The 25,953-nt window shown below is 33.6% G+C and overlaps 4 protein-coding genes across 7 annotated transcripts; 2 read left to right on the forward strand and 2 right to left on the reverse strand.

The window, feature by feature from the left end:
• Positions 1-874: 874 nt before the first annotated feature.
• Positions 875-4,740, reverse strand: LOC114406663 (triacylglycerol lipase SDP1-like). The gene is made up of 3 exons (XM_028369429.1): positions 2,721-4,740; positions 2,390-2,533; positions 875-2,092 (listed from the first exon to the last, which is right to left on the reverse strand). The coding sequence occupies exons 1-3, from the start codon at positions 4,140-4,142 to the stop codon at positions 1,124-1,126; spliced, it is 2,535 nt and encodes an 844-aa protein (XP_028225230.1). The 5' UTR covers positions 4,143-4,740; the 3' UTR covers positions 875-1,123.
• Positions 4,741-11,211: 6,471 nt separating this feature from the next.
• LOC114406664 (calmodulin binding protein PICBP-like) lies at positions 11,212-15,829 on the forward strand. 2 transcript variants are annotated; one of them, XM_028369431.1, is made up of 4 exons: positions 11,212-11,399; positions 11,498-11,795; positions 11,890-15,145; positions 15,504-15,829. In XM_028369431.1, the coding sequence occupies exons 2-3, from the start codon at positions 11,508-11,510 to the stop codon at positions 15,082-15,084; spliced, it is 3,483 nt and encodes a 1,160-aa protein (XP_028225232.1). In that variant the 5' UTR covers positions 11,212-11,399; positions 11,498-11,507; the 3' UTR covers positions 15,085-15,145; positions 15,504-15,829. The 2 variants fall into 2 exon arrangements, with proteins under 2 accessions (XP_028225232.1, XP_028225231.1); XM_028369430.1 differs by having other exon boundaries at positions 11,213-11,399; positions 11,507-11,795.
• A 1,807-nt stretch (positions 15,830-17,636) lies between these two features.
• Positions 17,637-20,948, forward strand: LOC114406665 (UDP-sulfoquinovose synthase, chloroplastic-like). 3 transcript variants are annotated; one of them, XM_028369433.1, is made up of 4 exons: positions 17,657-17,792; positions 18,318-18,394; positions 18,674-19,743; positions 20,274-20,948. In XM_028369433.1, exons 3-4 carry the CDS (start codon positions 18,712-18,714, stop codon positions 20,673-20,675), a joined length of 1,434 nt encoding a protein of 477 aa, XP_028225234.1. In that variant the 5' UTR covers positions 17,657-17,792; positions 18,318-18,394; positions 18,674-18,711; the 3' UTR covers positions 20,676-20,948. The 3 variants fall into 3 exon arrangements, with proteins under 3 accessions (XP_028225233.1, XP_028225234.1, XP_028225235.1); XM_028369432.1 differs by lacking the exon at positions 18,318-18,394 and having other exon boundaries at positions 17,637-17,792; XM_028369434.1 differs by lacking the exons at positions 17,657-17,792; positions 18,318-18,394 and adding an exon at positions 17,823-17,907.
• A 1,688-nt stretch (positions 20,949-22,636) lies between these two features.
• LOC114406666 (probable 2-oxoglutarate-dependent dioxygenase AOP1) lies at positions 22,637-25,701 on the reverse strand. The gene is made up of 3 exons (XM_028369435.1): positions 25,155-25,701; positions 24,103-24,430; positions 22,637-23,405 (listed from the first exon to the last, which is right to left on the reverse strand). Exons 1-3 carry the CDS (start codon positions 25,532-25,534, stop codon positions 23,145-23,147), a joined length of 969 nt encoding a protein of 322 aa, XP_028225236.1. The 5' UTR covers positions 25,535-25,701; the 3' UTR covers positions 22,637-23,144.
• Between the last annotated feature and the right edge of the window lie 252 nt (positions 25,702-25,953).

A 25,953-nucleotide genomic window follows, 5' to 3' on the forward strand; every position in this document is an offset into this window, starting at 1 on the left:
TTGCATGGAATACGATTTCAAACAACATTGGAAAACTAACAACAGGCTTACAGCTAACGGAATATAGTATTGATGGCTTTGGTTTAATGATAAGACCCTATCTTTTGTTTCTTTAAATTATCCTTTAATTAAATGTAAAATAAATCTTCACATATACTGTCATGCACTAAAGTAGGGACTTTGCGACACATCACTAGTGATTTTGATGATCCACATTTATGCTTCCCCATATTCACAACAGCTTCAAAAAGTTTGTCTGACTTGTTTTATTCATAGATTTTCCCTTTTGGTTTAAGGTCAAAATCAGTTTTACACTTTGTAACATATGCTTATGATTGATTGAACTTAATTTAAGCACAGACCCTAATCATGTTCAGTAATTAAAAATTAATTATCCTAAAATCTAAAACAAATGGATACTTTACAAGCATTTGTCTGGTCCCTCACAATTTTACAACTAGTAGCATTACTTTGTGAGCAAAAAAGAACTCAAAAGGTAGTTTATGATGATCATGTAGATGTTTGATTTCAAGTTAAGATTATTGTGACACATGTTTCAATGTAAATCTAACAAATAAAAATAAAATGAAAACAAAAACAAAGGTATTGAAAAGTAATTTATGTCTCAAAAGTCATTTTGCACCATATTTCCAAACATGTACTGTCATAATCCATTTGTCTTTCTTAAAAACTTAATACTTCTAGCTGTCACGAGAAACTTAAGAACCCATGTGGTGTTTCTCTCATACACAAGAAATTTTGTCCACAAGTAATATCACACACAGCAGTTGCACCAAGCAACCTTCATGCAAATCAGAAACTAAATCCTCTTCAGATCTTGTTAATAATATTGTAATTAATTCAGTTAATCAAATTATGAAAACCATGTCTCCATTTCATTCATCTGAGAAGTGGTAACCAAGAAATATCAATGTTGTCGTGGAATTTATGTATACAAACTCTTTATCTTTGTTACATTTATGAGCAAACCAAATTGGTGGGCTATTCCCATCAAAATCATGAATAAAGACCTCTCCAAGTCTAGAATGAGTACTATTTACAATATGGAGGGCAATAGGAACAAAATATTAAAATGTCACTGGAAAAGAACTGATACTTGACACTAACTGTCAACAATGCTTTGATCCATACCCGAATCTGTGCCCGAATGATGATCAATGGAATTGTAATCTGGCATGTCAGTTAAGGACCTGGCTGGCATGGATTCTTCATCATCTCCGTGTTCAGATGCAGAGCTAGCAGCATCTATCTCCTTCCCTGGACACTCATCTTGGACACATTCAGCAACTTCAATGTTGTAATTTTCAAAACCATGACTGCTACTACTTAAGGGTGACAAGTCTTCTTTCTTGACAACATTAAACACAATCCCATTATGGATCCTTTCAGGCTGCAGAAGATCACCTTCGGTCACAAGTATGCTGGACACATTGACAACCCTGTTGCCAGTTTCCCTTGGCTCAGATTCTGTGCTATCAGAGTTCCTATCTAGTGTTGTGAGCCTGGGGCTATGATACTGAAAATCATTATGGATAGTGTGACTCACTAAGCCTTTATTAGGATCCGTATCAACCTCTAAGTTTTGGAGAAAATCAACGAACATATTTGCTGAAGTAGTTCTCATCAAAGGCCCGCCAGTTCTTGTCCAAGAATGCAAATCAACACTTTCAGAGTCACTGTCACTTCCATCATGTATGCCACGGTGGGTCTTCCAAGTTTTGCCATTGGCTCTGCTGGAACTGCCGATGCCTTGATGCAATGAGGAGGCAACATCAGTAAGGTCCTCAAGGGAGCCGGTCGAATTCTCTCGTGCAATGCAATTCCACGAAGGAATTCTTTTTGAAGCACTGAACCTGACAGTGCTGGACAAACCATGAGAGGCAGAAGCAGCTCTCTCAGCAATTCTCTTTAGTCTTCTCATATGATTGAGAATCACAACACACTCATCAAGAGCAAGCTCAATGCCACAATTTGCTTTTATGGCTGAAAGTTTCTCCCAGGTACATCTTCTCCCTTGGTTGGCTGCCTTTTGAAGCTCTCCATAAGAAGGGTTCTGTATAATTTTGGTGTACTGGAACAGGACACAGGTAAAACAACAGTCACAATATGCACAATTTAATCATTAATTAACTGAATCATCTTTAGTAAATGATACACAAATAAACTCCTGAACCTTTAGCAAAAGTGGACAAATATAGAAAGAACATTTGCCACATAATTCCAATATGTTTCCAAGGAAACTTCACAAAGTTTTGTAATCAAAGGCTTCATGTTAACCACTAGCACTTTTTATTTGAATTGATATCTAGCTGAAGTTATTTTCTCCTTAAATATCTAGCTGTTATTTTAATGTTCCTTAGGTGCATACCTGAGCAAGAGTTGCGGGAATAACAACAGTCACATCACCTTCCCAGTCTTGAGCAAACAATTTAGCAAGTCCACCTAATGGAAAACCAAGTTCCAGTATTTGATGACACCTATGTTTCACCTCCATCTCCACAAGATGAGCAAGCTGAAAAATCAAAAACCAAATTTGATACAATCATTACGCAGTAAGAGTGGTTAACAAGTTTAATGGAAACTCTCAAAGGATGCAAACATTTCCCAATCAAATGTACACAATACCAATAAACATAAAAATGTATATGAATGTAATATGCATTGTGTTTGCCCAAACGTCCAAGTCCATGAATATGTACCTTGGCAGCAAAGTTGCCCCCATAAGTCCGCACAAATTCTTTCAATCTCAATAGTGGTGCAATATGAGGGTTGGCCTGACTAACTATAAAATGATTGACATTGAATAGTTCTTTCAACTGCATCATAGGTAAATCAATCTCCAAGCTACCATCCCTCCAACGGCGCACTGGTGTGGAGCCCTCTTCAGGGCCTAAGTTAAAAGGAGGGTGGTAAGGAACAATCTCTCCACTTCTATCCTTTGCCATCAATTCTTGAGCCTCAAAAAGGCCAGGAAAGGCACAAGAAGCGGTTACTGCACTCCATATAACCACATGGGGTGAAGTCAAGTAGTTAAGACATCTAGGCGGTTCATGCTTCCTTGGGGAACAAACAGTAATCCCAAGAATTCTGCCTGTCATGTCATAAGCTTCTTGAAATGTAAGGTTGCTTGTTAGATGCCTCAACATCATTTGCAACTGTCTGATCTCATGAACAGCACCCAATGTTGTGACTCTCTTAACAACTGCAAAAATCCCACCCATTTGATCAAAAAATTGCAATGAGTGCCATGAATCCTCAAAAAAGCTCTGGAGCTCAGGCCAAGTCCTAGTGGCAACAACAGCACACATAATGGATCCCACACTTGAACCAGCAATTATCCTAGGCATGAGTTTATGTTCTACCAGTGTTTTAACTACACCCACATGAGAAGCTCCAAGAGAGGCACCCCCACTTAACAGCAAAGCAGTCCTCCCAAATGCATGCCTAGTTTCATGCATGAAAGCAAGCTTTTCTTCCAATGATAGCTCCTCTGAATCAGAATCACAGACCATTCTCAATTGAGTCGTTACTTCATCAATGTACTCCTTGATTAATTTAGGCACCTGAAGCCTACCCTTGTGTAGTTCAGGGTTACACATATTACCTAAATTTCTAATAAGATCGGCACGCATAAAAAACATTATATCTCCGAGAGATCCCTCTTGTCGACGGTGGCGGAGCTCTTGAAGCTTGTTCCTCACCAATTCCACATCATAAAGGTCTGATTCATTCATCTTTGTTGTCTCTTTATCAAGCATCTTAGCTGCATGAGCCCACTCCTCATAGGTCAAAGCACTTCTCATCATGTTTCTCCAAAACTTCCTCCTATATGCCATTTCAGCCCTTGATTTCACATTTGTGTATCGTTTCAACAAGAAAGCAACAATTGTCATCATTGCCAATATCCCTTGAGGGTTCCTGGGATGCAACCATGATATAAAGGATGCCAAACCCCCCCTAAACCTATAGAAGAGATCTAACAACACAATAAATATGTGGTGCCTAAAATGTGAGATAGACTTGCAAAAAAGAACCCTGAAAGCAATTGTCCTACCAAGAATGCCAGAAGGACCAATTGGAAAACGGTCAACACTGGCCTCATTACTAATATGATCCATCATTCTCCCTTGATCAAAACTAAATAATGTCCTTCTCACAAATCAAAACTATAAACTACAAAGGGATTAAATAATATATAATAAAGTCAGTATAGTAAGAGTTGTATCTTCAATGTTAATATCAAAGGGTACACATTGTGGAAAAGGCAAGGCTAAAGAGTACAAAGAAAACAATTCACACCAGAATCTCACAAAATGATAAACTTAAAAAGTGTATATGTGTCCTGTACAGCTGTGTTTAGCTCCAAAACTCGTAAAATTCCCATCTTCAACCAAATTAAAAAGAAAAAGGAAACTAAAATAGAAACGAATATGCAACAGAACAGTGCTATAAGTCATTGTTTTTCTTCCAACCCCAAGAAACCTAAGAACCACGATCACAACTCGAAATCAGATAACCAAAACCTTTCAAATGAAAAAAGATGAAATTTTAACCAACCCCAGAAGTCGAATCGTCGATCTATAAAACCAATCTTCGTGCAGAGCTAAAGGGGCAAGGAATTTTTGGTGTTATTATAATTAAGAATGGATGGCATTGGGATCTGAGAGGAGGGGATAAGATACCCATACGGTGACGCGGAACCTAGTCAAGAAATGATGACGTGGATACCACAGAGATAAGGGAAAAAGAAAAAGGTGGCAGAGTCAGACAAATTTATAGTTTTGGTTTGTTGTTGCGATGCAAGTTGAAAGTTTGAAACATTCTAATTAGATAATGCCATCCAATTATGGATTTGTGGTTTCGCAAGCAAGGGGCACACACAACAGCTGACACGCAAACCAAACGACAAAAACGTGAGGGGAACAATTAGGTGTTTTTCTAAGTTCTATTTCTCACAAATAAACGGAAAACGGGCTAGGGAGTTGATATTGGCTCCGTAAGCTTTGCTATTTTCCTCACTAAAATTTTCTGTCTAAAAATATCCTTCCCCACTTTGTAGAGGGGAAACATAATTTTTGTTGTATGAGTGAAGGTGCCAAAAATATTGTGACACGAAAATATGATTTTATTGTATTTTATTTTATAATGTATAACGAAATTATTTTTCTGTTGTGTAAATGAGGTTGCAAAAACGTTGTACAACAAAATCATGATTTTATTGTCCAAGTGAGAGTGTAAAAAAATATATAACAAAAATATGATTTCGTTGCACATTGCAAAAGTCGGGATAGTTAGGTTGTGGTTGCATATCAATGTCATCACCACCCACATTTTTATCATTATCATTACCCAAACTAATATCATTAGCCTTTTGCTCCATATGCTTGGTCGAGTTGGTAAAAGAAACCTTGACTTTTATCATTCATACTTTTTCATCTAGTTGAAATTGTAACCTCATTAGATATAATTATATAAAATTATTTCAATCCATTGACCTAAAAAATTAAGAGAAAAATTTATCATTTAAAAAAAATATTTGTTGCAAAATTTCTAACACAATGAAATCACATTTTTGATGTGTTGCAAAAATTGCAATAGAATCAATGTTGCCAGAAAATAAATAAAAAATGAAATCTTGATTTCGTTTTCATTGTATAAATTACAGATAGAAAAAAAAAATACCGTGTAAAGGACTGAGAGGAAAGAAATGGGAGTGTAGGGGAGAGCTTCCACAGACAAGGAGGAAAAGAGGAAAGAAAGGAAGAAAGGTTAGAGGGGAAGGGTGGGTGCTAATAATAATATCCCAACGGGTAACTCAACAAAATAATACAATATAGCTCGGAACGAGTCCAATGATAATGTTCATGGACCTTCTAATATGTTAGGATAGTTGATATTTGTACCTTTCTTATATACTTGTATACCTCCTTTCTTTTTCTTTTTATTTTTACCTAAACTACCCTCATTTTTAAATACACCCTCCTCATGCCCTCCTAGACCTCATCAGAAGATTTATTTTTAAGACCAGTTGCTTATGCGATTACTGCTCAAAGAGAAATCTTGGAGATTTTAATTAGTTTTTTAATCACTGTGAAAAGAGATAGAAAGGTAAGCAAATGGAATTCCACAATCATTAAATCATCCTTGCTTCATACTCACATATTGTTTGTGAGAGATTTCTTTCCTAGGTCAAAGACAGAAGCCATGACAAAAAGAAAACAAAAGGAAAAAAAGAAATAAAACAAAATCTATAATTAGAGTTTTTTTTTTTAAAAAAAAAAAACACAAGCAACACACATCAATCCCATTTGAAACATTAATCCCATCAGATAAAAAGATTCAAAACATTCACTAAGGTTGAGAATCAGACGGTCTTGAGAACCATATGGTTGCTTTATAAATTACTATAAGTTTACTGCTAAAAAGAGTAAAGACTACATAGGAGGTATGTTTTCATTCTAAAGAAAAATGAATAAAAAAATTATATAAAGAAAAAGAGATCCGGATAATTTAGGGAAAAAATAAAAAAGGGAGGTATATAAATAAAAAAGAGAGGTAAGTAAAACATCCATGTAGAACCGTCAATGTAAACTTAAAACTCATGGTTTTTTTGCATTTTTTTTCTGTACCCTTTATTGTTTGGGCTTTTTACTAGAGTTGGAGACTGTAATTCAAAATTCACTCTAGGGAGTTGCTATTAGCCCCAACCACTTTGCTATTAGCCCCTACCATTGTTCAAAATTTCAAAATTACCACCCTTCTCCAAAATGTGCAATGGAATCACGATTTTGCTGCATTAGAGGAGGTGCAAAAAATGTTGTACAATGGAATCGTGATTCCTTAAAGCAATGTACAACATAAATGTGATTCCATTGTATTTTTTTATACCCCCACTAGTGCAGCGGAATCACAATTTATTGTGCATGAGTTTGTGAAAAAAGTGCATAGGGGATAAATACAACATGTACAATGAAAGTATGTTTCTGTGGCACAAGATACAACAAAGTTATATTTTTGTGGTGCATTTTTTTCCTTAAAAAAATGTACTACTGAAATGAGATTTTGTTGTACATTGTGCAACGAAATCCAACTTTTGTTGTACATTTTTTTTTTGGAAAAATGTAATCACAACTGAATCATGATTTCCTTATGTAACCAATAACTTGAAGAAAAATAAATGGAATCAAAATTCTGATATGTTTACGAAAAAGGAAAAAAAAATACCTCAGCAACGGAGACTTGTGTGAGTGAAGAGAGGGAAAGATGAAATGAATGAATGAAGAAAGAAAAAGAGGAAAGTGATAAAAGGCATGAAGAAAGGGAAGGAAGGAGTATTTTGGGTGGGGTGGGGTGGGGAAGGGTGTTTTGGTATTTGCTCTTGGCTGGTAGGGGTCAAGAGTAATTTGGTTAGGACCAATAATAATACCTTTCACTCTATCATCCCTCAATATTTAATAGTAAATAGGAAATTAAGTTGGATTATTGATAATGAGAAGTGTTAGTAACACATTTTTTTAATTAGTTAAAATTTATTGAAAACTAGAAAATCAGTATAGAGAATAATTAAATATGTTGTGGAACCCATCAATTTTTATCATTTTTGATAAATTTTAATCAATAAAAAATATATGTTTTAAAAATAGTGTAACAAAGAAATTGTTCCTAACATTTCTCTTGTTAATATAATGAGTATATTTTTTTTGTAGAGAAGACACGCTTTTTTATCCGTTGGAATTGAACACTGTATCAAAAGATTTACAACACACACACACTCTACTCAACCAACTGCATTAGACTCTCTTGATAAAAGATGTGTTTTTTTATGCATAGAGAAGACATGTATTTTCTATAGAAATAATATTGTTCAAATCGAGCAAGATTATTGTGAACAATAAATTTATTTCTCTAAACATTTAATATAATTATATACCTAAGACTCATATTCGAAGTAGTTAATTAAACTAAAATAACTTCAATATGCATTATCAATGATAAATGGGTATGATTATTAATCATTTTTCCTTTTACCAACTAATATTGGAAATTCATGAATAGTTTGGAGAGGCTAAAGTAGTGAACAATTAGACAAAATCCCAAATTCTATGTAGTCAAAAGGGTTTAGTAGATAAAAATGGGGTTGAATCATTTGTTAAAGGCATGCTTAATGGCTTGGATATGATAATATAGGATAATTATCCTATCCAATAATTAATTGTTTGGTATAATAAAATATGATTCGCTTATCTTGTTTATACTATCTTTTTGACCTAATGTATTTCTTATATTGAAGAGGGAATTGGGTTAGAAAATAACAAAGTAGGATATGTGTTCCCACTCTTTTCCTTTCACAATCACAATTGTCACTACCAATCTTGTCATTATCGTCATCACCACTACCACGGTCACAATTATTGTTACCATCAGAATTGTCACACGACTGTCATCATCATTGCTACTTCCACCACAACCTATCATTATTTTGTTTGCATCAAATACATGTCAAAATAACATAACAACGCTATCTAATGTATATTAATTATGAAATAAGATTAAAATTTATCATGTTTTTATATCGTATCATTTTCTATTATGTCATATGTTGACCGCAGAATGAGTCCTAACAATATTTATGAACTAATAAAATCTTATATAGATAGTAAAAAATTAATTAAAAATAGAAATACAAAATCTATATTTATTAAATGTATCACTTTTCATAAATATTATAAAACATAATATTTATAAAAGGCCATATATTTAATAAATATATATTATGTTTTATAAGTCAAACAAATACATTATACTTCATGAATATAAAATTTAATAGTTTTTTAAGTTTATTATATATTAATTTTAATAAATATGGAATTTAATATTATCATGAAGTCAATTTTATTTGGTTATATGATATATAAATATAGATTTATCAATTTTGTTACAATAAATAACATTTAATATGCAAAACAAATACATGTAACAAATATAAAATTGGATAGTTTTTTTATATAAATACATTTAATAAATATATAATTTAATATTACGTTAATTTTTAATATAACATTTAATTTATGAACATCAATTTTTTTATATCATATATATCAAATTTCGCATAAATTAAGTATTTGTTAATACAAATTTTATTTTTTGAATGGCTGGGACAAAGAAAACCCCTATTTTTTTTTTATTTTTTATTTTTGTGTATAATGGTGGTCTCACTTTGAATTTAAGATCTCGTGTATACAACCCAAAATCCCCACCACTAGGCTGACCCCAATGGTTCAAAGATACACTCATGTTAATATTAGGATAACAGTTTAAAACGATTTAAATCAGTTCGATTTTCTATTCAAATAGTTTAATTGGTTTGAAAATCGATTCAAAATTAGATTAATTTTAAAAAACTGATTCTTAACCGATTTTAACTAGTTTTAAATTGATTCTAAGCTTCATATTAGTTTTGAACTGATTTTTTCAAATAAAAAATATTATGTGAAAATCAGTTCGATTAACCAAACTGATTAGATAGAAACAATTTGATTAACTAAATTGATTTTATAAAATAATACAATTCTTTTTTCTTAAACTAGTTAAAAAAAATCAATTTAACTTAGGTTCAATTATAATCCGGTTCAATCCAAACCGGTTATTTTGCATACCCCTTATTAATACAATATCTAATCATGGACATTTACTTATATTTTTATATTTAAATAGTTTACTATTTGTTAAAATAAAATATACAAGTGATGAAGCATTAATTAATTTTTTATTTGCATGAAATTTTAAAAGATTAATCTGTTTGATAAAAAAATTAAATTCAATGATTGGATTAAGTAATTTCATATGTATAAAAAATTAAACCAACCTTCCCGTTGGCTAAACTTTAAAAAAAACGCATTGTAGCAAAAAAGAACTTTAAAAACCGCAGAAGAATTCAGTCAAAAAAAAAAAAGCAGAAGAATGTTTTTTTGCTCGAGTATGTATATATTTAATAAATTTTTAAAATGTTTAATTATCAGGAAAAAAAGAAGAAGATAATTCTTAATGATTTTTTTTTCAGTCTTAATTTCATTACAGGATTGCGTCAATTGCGTCGTGTAGATTGGTGTGAGCAAATCGGTGGTCCCACCATTCTCATGATTAACTCAACTAAGCGCGTTATGTTTCCCACAACACCACACTTGATCTTCATCTATGACAACTATTATTAATTCCCGGATCTCAACTGTCAGAAAAGGTTCATATGGTAATAATTACTTAATTAGTAGATTTATATATTTCTATTAAGACTTTTAATTAATGAATATTTAATAACACAAATAGTATACCAATTAATTTTTTCTTAAAGTATTTGTTTTTATAATTTTGAAAAAATTACTAAAATAAAAATTATTTTAAAAAAAGAAGTAAATTCACACAAGGACCATTCTTCTGGTGTACACAAACATTTTGTTAAAAAAATAATATTACTGTACACCTTTTTCATGCAATAATTGGAGATTAAGATTTCTCTACTTGATGAGTCTAAGATTTTTTTTTCATCATCATATTATTTGGTATGAATTATTATCGGCTTTGTTTCATTAATTTTTATAAGAAATTCAACTGATTACTTTAGTAAAAAAATTTCTTCTTAATTACATTTTTCATCCATAAAATTCAAATTCAAGATTTCACTCAAAAGAATTGAGTTTAATATTATTTGTTAATAGATAAGTAAAGGGTATGACAGCGTGAGAAAATCCTAATAACACAACTTTTAGTGTATATATATATATATATATATTTTTTTTTTTTAAAATACAATCATTAATTAAAGAGTAAGTCCGATATTCAATCAACTCTATGAATTTCTCCATCCCATAACCATAAAATGAGTGTGTATGTGTTACAAAATGTTAGTAACAATTCTCAGAAGAATCTAAATACGAATGAGTAGTTTTCACGTCGAACCAATTGAATTGACCAAGGCCAAGTCAATTCGACACAATTGACTCTTTCCACTCCTATCTACTGGTCAAGTACCTCCAGGTCCCATTTCTCATTCTTTTTTATCTTTTAACACGTTCAATTCTAAACTTTAAAGCCAAAAGCCACCTATTTTATTTTATTTTTCCCTTTTCTTTTGCCTCTTATTTTAATAATATTAATATTAATATTAATATTAACATTAATATCTAGTCTAGTTACAACTTAAGACAACTGTCTGAAAATTCCACACTCTGGATTCTCTGTCTCATAGTTTTCTTTGCAGAAGAAAAGAAAAGCAATAGCTCAATTCTCTATTTTCCAGAAGATACACTTTTTTCTCACACAAACCAAGGGAAGAAAAAAAAGATCATTCCTCAATCTGAAGCATAATTGTAACACATAATCAGGTGGGAGACTTGTTTTCTTTTTCTCATTTCTTAATTTGTTTTCTTTGATGGTGTGCACAAATTTTCACTCCATGATGTTGATTCCATGAATTGTACTGATTCTGCAGAATGAAGGTTGAAATTGAAGGCAGCCACAGTGATTATGCTGAATCTGTTTCCAGACAACCAGAAAATAGAGGAAGATTGGAATCCAAGAAGAAACTGAAGAAAGTGAGGTCAATAAGGCTTGTAAGATTGCCAAGCAAGAGATCATCCACCAGAGGAGGGAGACACCGCCATGATTATCTCTTCATTGACACAGAAAGTTTAGAGGGGCCAACACCAATTGAAATGGTAGATGCATCACCAAATTACATGAAGGCTACCAGCAGTTCTCATGCAAAAGATAGTATTCAGGTAAGTTTGCTGATTTTGAAAAAAATGATTTGAATGGTTTCAATTGTTTGGTGAATAGTAAGAATAAGAATAATACAATGCTGCTTTTGGTCAGAATACACAAAGAATACTATTCACAAAGAAGACTTTGACAAGAATGTCTACTACTTTGAAACTGAAGAGAAGTCTGACCAGAAAGTTATCTGGAAGGACTGAACCAAAGAGGGAACTGAAGTCCTCAAGATCAATCAAGTTTGCAGCTGTCAAGGGCCAAAAATCAACAAGAAAGTTTTATGAATCTAATTATGGAAGTGATGACCAGAATTGGAAAAGTGCAAGTGATGCTGGTAACAAACTCCAGAGAGTCATAACCAGAAGATTAAGCTTGAAGCCCGTGAGGATCTTAGCAAAGATGCCTACTTTCAAATCAAAGAATTCTTCCATGGAGAGAGGCAATCAGATATCTCAATCCCCATACACAAGCTTGCTTAGAGCCACTTGTACTTCTGCTCTCAAGGATTCCCATTTTCCTGAGAAAATTGACCTCCCTCAAGAGGGAAGTGACTCTCAAGGAGTATCAGCTGTGAAGGTTTGTCCATATTCTTACTGCTCACTTCACGGTCAACGCCACACCAATCTGCCTCCACTGAAGCGCTTTGTGTCAATGAGGAGGCGCACGTTGAAGAGCCAAAAGCCAACAAAAATGGATTGTCAACCTGACACTAGATCAAAGCAGATTGGTAATGCAAAGAAAGCCGCTCAGAAAACTCAAACTGTCCACAAAGAAGATGGAAGATCTCATTTTCAGAACAAGAAAAAGCTGGCTAGGGGCTTATGGATTAGGCCTCATGGCACTCCAGCATCCACAGTTTCTGAAGGTGTGGAATCAACATCAACAGATAGAGTCGAGTTTTCTGCTCCTGATACTGAGATATTGGAGAGAGAAGTAACTAACACTGGCAACACAAGCAAAAATATGAAGCTGGATTGTGAAGTACTGAAGATGAGTTCTTTACAGAAAGAGTCTACACATGCTAGCACTACTGATATGGCAAGGGGAATGCAGGAAAGAGATAAAAAATTTGTCAAAATGTGGCAGTTGATGTATAAGCATGCTGTATTGAGTAACACAGGTGAAAATAAGCAGCAATTTGATGGGAAGGACAAGGAAGGAAGAGAGCAAGATTTCTTTGCAACTAATGAAGTGAACAACTCTTGTCGTGATGATTGTGATACAGATCAGGATATGGATGAGGAAAATAAGGATGCAATTGAGCTGGTGCAGAAAGCATTTGATGAAATCCTTCTTCCAGAGCCTGAAGACCTCTTTTCTGATGATCAATTCAAATCTGAAGGCATTGATTCAGATGTGGTACACTTAGAAAAGAGTGAAGTTGAGAGAAAAAGGAATACTTCAACATCCACAGAATCTCCAACAGCACAGAGGATGGGGACCAAACCTGACCAAAGAGCACCAAGAAGCTGGAGCAATCTGAAGAAGTTAATCCTCTTGAAAAGGTTTGTGAATGCATTAGAGAAGGTAAGAAACATCAACCCCAAAAGACCAAGACGTTTTCCTTCTGATGCTAACTTAGAAATAGAAAAAGTTTTTCTCAAGCACCAAACAGCGGAAGAGAAGAAGAATGCTGAGGAATGGATGCTTGACTATGCACTTCAAAAGGTTGTTTCTAAACTTGCACCTGCTCAAAGACAAAAAGTGACACTTCTAGTAAAAGCTTTTGAAACAATTCTGCCATTTCAAGTTGCTGAAAATAGTCCACGGTTTTCTCCAACAATGGAACCTCAAGCAAATCCAGTTCAACCCCTTGACAATTCCTCAAATCACAGCGAGGAAGAAACATCATTTTCTCATGATAGCAGTATGGAACTGACAGAAAATACTAGTGATGATCCAATGCCAGAACTGCACAATCCTACTACGCTCAAAGAAAGATGTCTTGAGTCTCTTGATTTTCCTGGAACCGAGACAGTCAAGAATATGCCTGCCTTTGGAGCTACTGAAGAAGACTTGAGTGGAAAGCAAAGTTTAGCTGGCAGTTATGATAATGAGGAGAAGATATCAAGTGACAGTGATAATATTTATCTTGTAGAGATCAAAGATACTACCTCAAGTTCCTTAAATGAGCCAGTTGAAATTATAAGAAGCAGTCATGAGGAGGCTCCAACCAATGAAACAGTCAATGATGTTCCAGAAGATTTGCTATCCAGTGTGAATACAGAAAATCCAGATATCAAATCTGAGTCACCTGGAAGAGATGTTGAAACCAAGAATCTGAATGGTGATAATGGGGAAAAAATTTCCATGTCCAAAAGTTTAGTCCTAGAAGGTTTAGTTAGATCACTCAGATCTAATTTGATTGGTTCAGGAGCACCTGTAAACGAACCAACTGCCAACAACAGAAAAGAAGGAATTGAAAATGTTAAACAGGAAACTGAGACTCTTGAAGAGTTCCCTACAAAGGAACAATCTGAAGCTCATATTAGTGCTGTTGTAGAACCTGAGACCCCTGTAGAGAAACAGAATAACACAGGATTGTGGTACTTGGTGTATAAGCACATGGTATCAAATATGGATGAAAACAATTCCGAGTCACTAATTGATGGGGCAGATGAAAAAGAGTCAGGGTTTGATGGGAGCAGAACAAGAGGAGCTTCCTTCTCTCATGAAAGTACACCCGTGACTGATGAAGAGATGAAATTTAAGGACCATGTCGTAGCTGATCCAGAAGTTGCACGCCAACAGAATGAAGCCATCAAGATGGTAGAAGAAGCAATTGATTCAATTCTTCCAGATGATCAGGATGACTTATCAGACAAGGAATCACTCACTGACAGCACAATTTCAGACAACTCCAAACAATCCAACAGAACTGAAAGAGTATACAGTGAAGGCCTGAACCAAAAAGAAGAACAGATGGAATCCGGGAACGGAATGATCCAAAAACAAGAAGAATCAGCACCAAAGGAGCAAAACAAAACAAACCAGAAAATGTCTACAAGCTGGAGCAATCTTAAAAAAGTGATCCTGCTTAGGAGATTCATCAAGTCATTGGAAAAAGTAAGGAAATTCAACCCAAGAGGGCCTAGATATCTACCTCTAGAGCCTGATTCAGAAGCTGAAAAAGTTAACTTAAGGCATCAAGACATGGAAGAACGAAAAGGTACGGAAGAATGGATGCTTGATTATGCACTTCGACAGGTTGTTTCCAAATTAACCCCTGCTAGGAAAAGAAAAGTGGAGCTGCTGGTGGAAGCTTTTGAAACAGTCATGCCAACTATAAAAACTTGAAACTGGGCAAACTGGCAAAGAGTGGAATAGCTTTGTATGCAAAAAAAATTCAAGCTGAAAGGTATAAAATTACCCTCAAGTAGTTTTTTTTTTTAATTTACCCTTCCTCTTTTTTTCTTCTCTGAAGTATTGCAAAGTGATGTGCAATTGTTAACAACAGTCAACAGAAAACTTGTCAAACTATGTGAAAACTGAATATTCAAAAATGTCAAGGGAAACCATATCCATTAAAAATATCAAGTAGCCACTCCTATACTCCTGTCATATGATCAATTTTAACCAGATAACAGAAGAGGAAGAATTCTATATGCATCATTTATAAGAACATCCACGCATCTAAAGTAATAGCTCAAGTTGTATTTATGTAATTATACTACTATCTCGAGAAATCTGATTCACTGTCTCCTCTACATGTGCAGGTCAACAAGGAGATGTATATGATCATAATCATTTGGGATGTCAGCAGTTTTTTGTTTTGTGGAAACTGTGTCTGGTGTCATATATTTTTTATAGTCTCTTAGGAGGAAACTTAGAGTATAGAATGTTTCATGATTCAGCAACAACAAAATTCAATATAGGGATATTTCCCCCTTTTTTTAACCTTTCATATCTCTCTTGGTGTTCTCAGGTGGATGTTTTGTATGAAAGATTTGCATTACAAATACCATAGACAATCTTTAAATGTCATGATGTATGTCTTTTGTGTGGAACATAATAGAATGGCCTAATCCGTATTGCATATTTATACTCTTCTCTTTTTGCAGTAAAGATTTCTTATCCTGTTTTTGAACATCCAAAGATAAACACAAAGTGAAAAGTCATGACTACCTAATTTCATCGCTTGTTTTGAGTAGAACACTGAATTTATAAGCCATTATAGATGTGCAACATATACAATGCCTGCTTTTACTTTTAAAAATAGTTGTGTTTTTATTTTTACTAAGAAACGATTATTAGTCATAATTTAAGCTTGATCCTATCGACACAAAACATACATGACTTGAATAATGACTGGAAATAATGAAACTAAAACCTGTTTTGGGGTGATAATGAAACTGAATAATGGGCATTTGCACACAAAGGTAATAATAAAAAAGAGTAAGAAGTTGTTAACCTTGATCCACTGTGGGGAAGGGCCAACACTCACTTGTAACAGCCATTTCTCTGTCTTCAACAAAATGTGTTGACTAGTGACTTCAAACTTCAAAGTCCAAACCTTTATGCTATGTTCATATTCGAGGTTGGACCATAGTTCGAGACTTACGAGAGCTACAACACAAGGTCCTTTTTTCTTTTTGGTAAATCTTGAGCTGCACACAGCTTCCCGATATTTTTGTTGGGATTTTGTCTAAGATCCTACAACTGGGCTGCAATTGACTATTTTAATTATATGTTTTATTTTGCCTCATACTAATGTATTTTCTCTATGAAATTATTTCAATTATATAATTAATATTAATTGACTTATTACTAATTTTAATAAAAACAATTTTACTAATGTATTTTTTGTAACTTATTGTATTATATAATTAGAACTAATTGAAATTAATTTGCTTAGTTTTTTTAAAAAAATAATTTTAATTTACCACTTGTACAATATTTCACTTTTTATGTTCTTTTTCTACAAGTTTTACCAGAAAAAACTTATCCAAAGTCCAAATAGGCCATATATTTCAACTTTCAAGTTATGTTTATATTGGGACGTTGCTATTGTCACTTTTAGAATTACTATTGGTACTACCAAGCCTTAGCAAGTGACTATTTTCCCCTACTGATGTTTTCCTACACCCCAATCCTTCACCCTTCCTCTCACTTCTCTATCACTTCTCTCTTTCTCTTTCACAGCACATTCATCCCCTTCCTAATTCATCTTCTCCTCTCTTGTTAGACCAATTCGAGACACAACAAGTTTTTTTTTATCCATCAAAATCACAATTTTTTTAAACATTTTGAAACCCATGATTCCATTGTGCCTACATTTTATATGCGAAATGTGTTTCTGTTTTTTTTTTTAATTTTCAAAACCCACAATGGAATGATTCCATTGTGCGGGTGCATACAAAATCTAAAATGAAAATATGTTTTCATTGTGGATTTTCTATGTAGAAACATGTTTCCCTTATAGATTTTGTTCGTGAAAATGTGTTCCCATTTCAAATTTTGTATGAACCTCCTATTCAACAACAAAAATACATTTCTTTTGGCATGACAATTATGTAAAAAATCTACAACATAAATGTATTTATGTGGACAGGGAGTGTGTACAATATATAAAATGGAAACACATTTCTACGTACAAAATGTACAATGGAAATGTGTTTTCATTTTAACTTTTGTATGTTCCCCCTTAATACAATGAAAATATATTTCCATTATAGATTTTATATGCGGTTATACAACTGACCCATGGAAGGGTAATTTTAGAAATTACGAAAAGTTTCCCACTTGGGTAGTGTTGATAGCAATACCTTTTTTTTGGGCTAAAATATATAATAAGATTGCGATTGGGCCGAAATAAACGGCATAAACCCAGTAGCAAGGGACTCTCTAGAGAAAGAAGAGAGGGATATTCCTCTTCACCATTTTTGATTCTCAAACCCAAACACTGCAATTTGCCGGGGTTTTATCTTTATCTAGAACTCGAACCAGCATCAGAGTCAAATCCACTTCACTCTACAGTGACTTCTTTGTTTTTGAGTTTTCTCAAGGTAATCTAATCAATCACTTACCATCTTTCGCAATTTCCATTTTTCTTGCCCTGGCTTGTTATGTTTTGTTCCATCTTTCTAAATTTTCAAGTGGGCATCTTGAGGGCACGAAAAGGTAGCAACTTTGAAGTGCCCTTGATAGTAATTTGATACTAACACCCTGATGCTATTTCTGCCTTTTCCATTAAAGTGATTATGATAATGTTCGTTTCTCTAAGTGGGTCTACCTTTTTTTGTTTATTGTTTTTTATCATTCTAATTCACCCTGTTTCGTATTGTGTTGGTGCTTTTTGAAATTTTGATTATTTGGTGTTGGTCACATCACGTCCTTTTGATCCACAAAGTTTTGAAATTGGGTTAATGACTCCATGAATCATAATTACGTGCTTTATTCTAAACTAAAATGCAATGCAAATGAATGGATTTTAAATAAGAGCAATAATGTTTATCCATTTTTTCAAAAGTTCAAAGAGCTTTGGGAATGTTTTGGTGAAACACTTATAAATTGAAGTGGTCACTTGTCAGGAATATGGTGTTCAATGTATTCAGATTGAAATATGGGTGATTTGAGCTCTTCAGTCATTTGATACTCTAGCCAGTTGGTATTTCTGCCTCTTTCTCAACTAACATAATTTATATCGTCCATTTCTCTCCGTGGGTATAGTCCTTGTGTTGATTTTTAGTGGTGATATTTATTTTGTGTTGACGAATGCTCATGCTTGTGATATTACAAGTCTTTACCCTTGCTTACTTTTTGATTGACATTGTTGGAAATTACTTTGATGAGTCCTTGAATCAATATTAAGTGTGCTTGATGAAGCAAGCATTTTATTATTATTTGAAGCAAAGTGCAAGTGATGGGATTTTAATTCTTGTTTCAGGAGTGTGCTTAAAGTAATTAGAGGATCCTCTGATCGAGATGGCTCAATTGCTATCCTCTTCTTGCTCCTTGACTATCTGCTCTAGAAATAAACCTTACCTAAAACCCTTTAACAATTGTTCAACACTGTTTTCTATCACGTTAGCTTGCAATAATTCCAAAACTCCATTTAGAAGGCTTTTCTTGCAAGAACAGAAGCCAAGAAAAGGTTCTCTAGTAGTACATGCTGCTGCAGTTTCAACTAGCCAGGAAACCCCAGTTCAAACTAGCTCTGGCGATCCTTTTAAACCACAGCGAGTCATGGTCATTGGTGGAGATGGATACTGTGGTTGGGCAACTGCCCTCCACCTTTCTAACAAGGGTTATGAGGTTGCCATTGTTGACAGCCTTGTTCGACGCCTTTTTGATCACCAGCTTGGACTGGATTCTCTAACACCGATTTCTTCTATCCAGAACCGCCTTCAGCGTTGGAAATCTCTCACTGGAAAAACTATTGAGCTCTACATCGGTGACATATGTGATTTTGAGTTCTTGTCTGAAACCTTCAAGTCATATGAACCTGATGCTGTTGTCCACTTTGGGGAACAGCGGTCTGCTCCTTACTCTATGATAGACCGGTCAAGAGCTGTGTATACTCAGCAGAACAATGTTATTGGGACACTGAATGTGCTCTTTGCCATAAAAGAGTTCAGAGAGCAGTGTCATCTAGTGAAGCTTGGGACCATGGGTGAATATGGGACACCAAATATTGATATCGAGGAAGGTTATATTACCATTACTCACAATGGAAGGACAGACACTTTGCCATATCCCAAGCAAGCTAGCTCATTCTACCATCTAAGCAAGGTACATGATTCACATAACATAGCTTTCACTTGCAAAGCTTGGGGGATTCGAGCAACTGATCTGAATCAAGGAGTTGTATATGGGGTCAGAACAGATGAGACTGCAATGCATGAAGAGCTGTATAACAGGTTTGATTACGATGGAATATTTGGAACTGCATTGAATCGGTTCTGCGTTCAGGCTGCTGTTGGTCATCCACTTACTGTATATGGTAAAGGAGGCCAGGTAACATACCCATGCTTTTGTTTATTTGTTGTTGATAAAAAGAATGACTTTTGATGATTGTTGTGGCAAAGGACATAAATTTTGCAATATTTCAATCAGAACATGTTTATATTGTGTATTGTCCATTAGACTACTGGAGAAGAATCAAAGACCATTGATGGAGCTTCTCTAAGGCAACTCCACATTTTTCTTTGAAAATTAACTGTAACTATATTAAACAAGTCCTGCTTTTTGGGTTCTTGGTAACCTCATGTATTTGTTGCAACTCAATAGATATCTGAGAGTTATTGATAGTAACTATGATTAACCCCAGCCACTAGTATACAATGTTAAATGTTGATTTTGTCTCACTGCCTTGTCCATCTTGTTCCATTGAGACTCCAACAGCGCGAATTGATTCTTCAATTGCTCTATTTTCTTAGTTCTCTTCCTATATTAGTTGAATTGGTATACTGTGTGTCTATAGGAAAAACTTTTGAAATGCTTTGATGCTAATTTTTTGTTTGTATTTTATAATGCGCATATTTCAGACTAGGGGCTTCCTTGACATAAGAGATACAGTTCAATGCGTTGAGCTTGCCATCGCAAACCCCGCTAAGCCTGGGGAGTTCCGAGTCTTCAACCAATTCACTGAGCAGTTTTCAGTGAATCAACTCGCCAACCTTGTTACAAAAGCTGGTGAGAAGCTGGGCATTGAGGTGAAAACTATCAATGTGCCTAACCCGAGAGTCGAGGCAGAAGAGCATTACTACAATTGCAAGAACACTAAACTTGTTGATCTGGGACTGAGACCACACTTTCTTTCAGACTCTCTCCTTGATTCACTGCTCAATTTTGCTGTTCAGTACAAAGATCGTGTTGACACAAAACAAATTATGCCTAGTGTGTCTTGGAAGAAAATTGGGGTTAAAACAAAAACTGTTACAGCCTAAGAAGATTGGGGGGGGGGGGGGGGGGGTATATATGGCTGCTGGCATAACTGTGTATCCTTCATGATGTGTTAGGTTATGCTGCATTGCCGTGAATATTTAAAATTTCTGTATTATAGGACTTTTTATGTTACAATCCATCTTTGTGACTCTCCTTATGTAGAGTAGATTTTTGAGTTTCAACTTTTCCACAAGATCCATGTTCAACGAGTGTATTGATGAGGATATTCCTAAGAGGAAAACTACTGACTTTTATAAAGGCTTCTTTAGAGCAAAGGAGTAAATGTGTAATAATAGATCAAAAGAAGAGGCCAACACTTTAAAAAACTCATTTCCAGGGGATGGAATGAGTCGTTTGATTCATTAATATTTAACTTAGCTTTTAAGTTTAACTTAGAGCTCGAAATAAATCTTTTTTCCAATTCAGACTTAGACTCAATTCAAGCTTGTAAGCAATTTTGTTGAGCTCGTTAGTTCTATTACATGAATCAAGAGTCAATTTTCTTAAACCTTATACATTTCAAAATTTCATTTTATTAATAGATTTTAAATCAAAATGGTTGTTTAATTTTTTTTATAAAGACAAAATTAAACTTACTCACTGGGTACAAAAAAAATATAATTACAAAGTCTGTATAAATAAATTATTTCACCTTGCAAACGAGTTGAATTATATATGATTTAAGTTTGACTCATTTATATAATGAGTTTAATTTTTAATTCAAGTTTAATTCATTTGATTTATGAACTAAATTTAACGAACTAGTTATTGAATTGAGTTTCAAATGACTTGGTTGAATTGAGTTTCAAATGACTTGGTTGGATAGGAATATAAACTAATGAACATGAAAATATTGATTAATTGTTAGAAGAAGAGATATTAAGTCCTCTTCAACTGGGGTGCTACCTTTTATCTTCTTTTGTATTCTATAATTCATAGATAGATTAATATTGATTATTAGTTAAGTATATTGCTATAAATTATTGATCAATCAATGGATATATTTTTGTTTTATTTTGACAGCAATATGTTAAAATATAATTAATTGACAGCAATTTGTTTCATTTTATGCTCCCAATTTTTGGTGATTATCTTCATGTGGACAATTGGTCCCCTACTGCCGGACTGCTTTTAACTTCTAGGACCACTCCCGTCTCGATATATTTTGGAACAAAATTGTGTCACAGCAACCTTGTATTATAATGCAACCTTGCCAAGGATATTCCTATCCTAATAAAAATGCTTCTTGTGCATACGCAATAACATTATATAAGTTGTACTATGTTGACAGAATTAACGTGTAAAGATATATATAAAAAATTACATAAGATTAATTAAGTCTCTTAAAACAATTTCCAAAAACTCTAGGGTGAATTTAATTCGGAGACAAGCCAATCAAGTTTCTCATTCTCTTACAAGGACATCTTGATTTCATGTTAACAATCATATCTTTTCAGCATATTACCAATTGTATTTTTGATGATATTTTTGAATGAAATGCAATAGATATCTCTCCTGTAAAAAAATTACATAAGATTAGTTAACTAGAATATGGAATATTGATAGAGTTATGCTATTTGGTACGAAGATTTTTGGTGAAAAACAGTACGATTGCTATTTGCCTCGATTTGATGCTTCCGCATTACATAATGCAACCTTGCCAGCTCTAGTATTTTCAGCAGTGAATTCATTTGTTAATCAAACGTAAAACTATTGTAAGACAACATGCTATACATATATGTTAATTAGTGACAAAAGAATAAGTTTGTGCATGCACATTTTCAGGTGTCCTGATCAATAATAAGTTGTTTTATACTATTTTTCATTTTTAACAATATTGGTATTTGATATGAAAAGATTCTTCATGTAATTTGTTGTGAACGAGTTTTTAATCAATCAAGAAGATAGGTATATATGAGTAGAGTAGAGATCGACATAATGATTAACCATAGTAAAAATCTAATTTTAACGAGAAACAAGAATTACAATTATATATCAATACATTCTGTTCGTACATGTGCCTGAAACCTTAGAACCTACTATAATATTGTTCATCAAACAAAAAATAGTGACATAACACTAGGAACTTCGGTAGGCATGCACGTAGGAAGATGATAGCAATACAGAGAGGGCTGATACCAGACCAAGCAGGAACATCAAGAGGCCAACACTAGCATAAGGACAAGAATATTTCTAAATTTCCTTAACCAATTCTGTTATAACAATTTGTTCAATTTTGTTATTAAAATTCAGCGCACTCACAGTGGGACACATGCACCAATTAGCTTGTGCTGCTTATAAATGTGTATCCAGAATTGAAGTGAATACATGAGAAATTTCCACTATTGCTTTTCCTTTATTATTTCTGCTTAGGATTAGAATCGTAGTTCCCAACAGAAGAGCACACGTAGTATAAGGCATGCAACCAATTTATTCATCAGCACGATTAACATTTTCCTTCTTCGTACGTACTACTGTAGGGTAGAGATTCCACAATGGGCTTGGATTCGAGAGTAAGGCTCTTTGATTTTCTCTTTGTCATAGAAACGAAGGTATTCATAATGGTCGAATAGTGGTTTATAACGCAAGGGATGTTGCTTATTAACTAGCTCCTCAGGTATACGCATCACCTTATTACCACCAAAAGAAAACAGTCCCATAGAGTATCTGGTTTTCTTTGCATTCATTGTAACTCTGTGTTCACATGGCCGTATTCTGCCATTACTCCACACCTACGCCATGAAAATATAAACGCATCGAAGTTAAAATTATATGAAAAATGTTAACCGTGCTCTTAGATTAATTATTAAGGAATTAAAAGAAGAAATATTTTTATTAACATATGTAAAATTATGTTACTCAATTTTATTTTATTTTATTTTTACATTTTTTTATGATTTTCACGCTCATAAAAGAATGTAAAATGTAAAAGAAAAAATAAGTTAATACTAATTTATTCACTTTATCCTTTTAAACTTATAGAAACTTGGATACTCCGATTTTTTATCATGAAATTGTGTATTTTGTAAAATCCTATAATATTTTTTTATCTCTAAAACATTATGGACTAATTTATTTGCCCCCACTGATTTTTTTTGGATCCACTGTTGATCTCAATAATAAATATTTTTTCCTTCTAGTTCATTAATCAGTCTTAAGACACTAATTAACAATTCTGCCACCAGTATTTGATTATATGATTTATTCAACTAATGTTCTCTTATTTTATTTAACGAACATATAAAAAAACAGAAAAATTTAAAGCAATAAATAATTTAAAACATATTAAATTTTCATAATTGATAATTACTTCAGTCTTAGATTAGTATTCAAATCCCAATTGATCGAGGTGGATGAATGCCAAAGTGATAATTAATTTAAAATGAATAAAGTATATGATATTGTGATAGATAATTAGGGTATACTCACATTGAATGCGTCACCTGCCATAACTACAAACGAAGAGGGTGAAGCATCAATCCCTTTCCATTCCCCATCCTTCAGTTTGATTTCCAAGCCATTCAGATTATTCAGCTGATGTACAATGGAAGTGATGGTCAAGTCCGAGTGAGGTTGCAGTCCCAAATCAATTTCACCCGTCTGGGGTGTCCTATACATCATGCATCGAAGTAGATAATCGTTTGATTCTATGAAAGAATCGCATCGTTGCATGTCCACACCATAGCTCTCAAACACCATTCTCTTCGCCATATGGTCCAACTCTCCCAACAACTTAGAATACTCATTGATGCTTTCACTATATGGAAAATTAAACCTCTGCCATGAGCTAGCAATTGTTCACAATCATATTATATTTAAACAAAGATATAGGAAAATAATGTGTAGTTAAAAAAAATAATATTCTCTCTCATAGTTGTTAATTTATTTTAGCCCATATGTTACTTTTCTATAATTAAGAGGCAAGAAAAAAACCCAAAAAAATATATGATAAAGTCCTCAATTTCTTTAGGTGTATAAGTAGAAATAGAAAAAAATAAAGAAATAAATAAAAGAAGAAAGATAGAAATTAATAGATGTAATAAATGATGCGAGAAGAAATGAAGAGAGAGATATAAGAAGAAAAATATGATAAAATTAAGATGAAAAGATAGAGTTGGTGTATGTTAAGTATTTTTAAAAAAATATTATAACAAAATAATATTATCTTTTTAATCATTAGTTGATTCTCTTAGAATATATTTTCTGAGAGAAATAAACACTTTTAAGTGTGTGATTAAGTTTCAAAGAATTAGCTTTAGAATCAAAATTTGTGAGATATTTTTGGATTTAATAGGAGAGAAAAAAAAACCCTTTATTATTAGGATGGTTAAAAAAACAAATATTACCTTTTTAATCACGTGTTACTATTTTTTAACAAGAACAGCCAACACACAATGAAACGTACACGAAGAGGATAATGATTTGGATCCATTATTTTAATTTACATGAAACATGTGTGCAAATTAAAAAGAGGCACCTACCAGAAACGATGATTCCCCTCCGGCCACATTATGTGGCCAAATTTTTGACACCCTAGCAAGGTCAACGGATCATCAATGCCCACAGATTCATACAAAGGAAGCCACGAGACTTGCCCTAAGTAGCCATGGAAAAGTTTCTCACTAGTCTTTTGCGCTTTTGTCTCCACAGGGAGATCAAATAGCTCTTCCACCGCAGATACAACTGAGTCACAAAGCTCTTTGCCAACTTTATCATAGCGTGCCATGAAAAAACCGTTGTCCTCGAGTGCAGTCCTCACTACACTGCACGCTGAGAGCCATGCATCGGTGCCGGGCTTCTTCGTGTTTTCGTCGGTGAAGTCCACCACATGAAGTTCTTGAGACTGTGTTTGGGATCCCATGATCGATGATGATTCTCTCGATCTTTAGGATATCACTGCTCTCGTTGAAAACAATTATTCGTGTGTGGGAAAGCTTGATGGTGTTGTTGGCTTTCTTCCTAGCTTTTGTGTGATTTTATATTAATAATGGATATTTGTTTGTTTTCGGGGCTATGATTTTAAATTCTTTATTTATCTGTGCATAGTAAAGTATTGGATATAGTGTTAGGTCTCTCAAGATTTTGTCCAAATTGATTTTAGTCTCTATACTTTAGAGACAATGGTTTTATTCTTTGTATTTTTTGAAATATGATGAATTTGATTTGGTCAAATAAGTATAGGGAACTCATATGATTGATAAGGTGATGTAATATTTTTATTACATTTATATGTGAAAATAATTTATTTAACAAAAATTTTCATGCTTAAAATTCTGTCCA

The sequence above is a fragment of the Glycine soja genome, chromosome 3 (assembly GCF_004193775.1).
Source record: "Glycine soja cultivar W05 chromosome 3, ASM419377v2, whole genome shotgun sequence".
Classification (NCBI taxonomy): domain Eukaryota; kingdom Viridiplantae; phylum Streptophyta; class Magnoliopsida; order Fabales; family Fabaceae; genus Glycine; species Glycine soja.

Coding starts and splice junctions, on each gene's coding strand:
- LOC114406663 (XM_028369429.1), bottom strand. CDS start 4,142: ATGATGGATCATATTAGTAATGAGGCCAGTGTTGACCGTTTTCCAATT. Junction 2,534..2,720: donor GGGGCAACTTTGCTGCCAAG/GTACATATTCAT, acceptor TTGATTTTTCAG/CTTGCTCATCTTGTGGAGAT. Junction 2,093..2,389: donor TTCCCGCAACTCTTGCTCAG/GTATGCACCTAA, acceptor GTCCTGTTCCAG/TACACCAAAATTATACAGAA.
- LOC114406664 (XM_028369431.1), top strand. CDS start 11,508: ATGAAGGTTGAAATTGAAGGCAGCCACAGTGATTATGCTGAATCTGTT. Junction 11,796..11,889: donor ATGCAAAAGATAGTATTCAG/GTAAGTTTGCTG, acceptor GCTTTTGGTCAG/AATACACAAAGAATACTATT.
- LOC114406665 (XM_028369432.1), top strand. CDS start 18,712: ATGGCTCAATTGCTATCCTCTTCTTGCTCCTTGACTATCTGCTCTAGA. Junction 19,744..20,273: donor TATATGGTAAAGGAGGCCAG/GTAACATACCCA, acceptor CGCATATTTCAG/ACTAGGGGCTTCCTTGACAT.
- LOC114406666 (XM_028369435.1), bottom strand. CDS start 25,534: ATGGGATCCCAAACACAGTCTCAAGAACTTCATGTGGTGGACTTCACC. Junction 24,431..25,154: donor GAGGGGAATCATCGTTTCTG/GTAGGTGCCTCT, acceptor TTTTCCATATAG/TGAAAGCATCAATGAGTATT. Junction 23,406..24,102: donor TGGCAGGTGACGCATTCAAT/GTGAGTATACCC, acceptor TTCATGGCGTAG/GTGTGGAGTAATGGCAGAAT.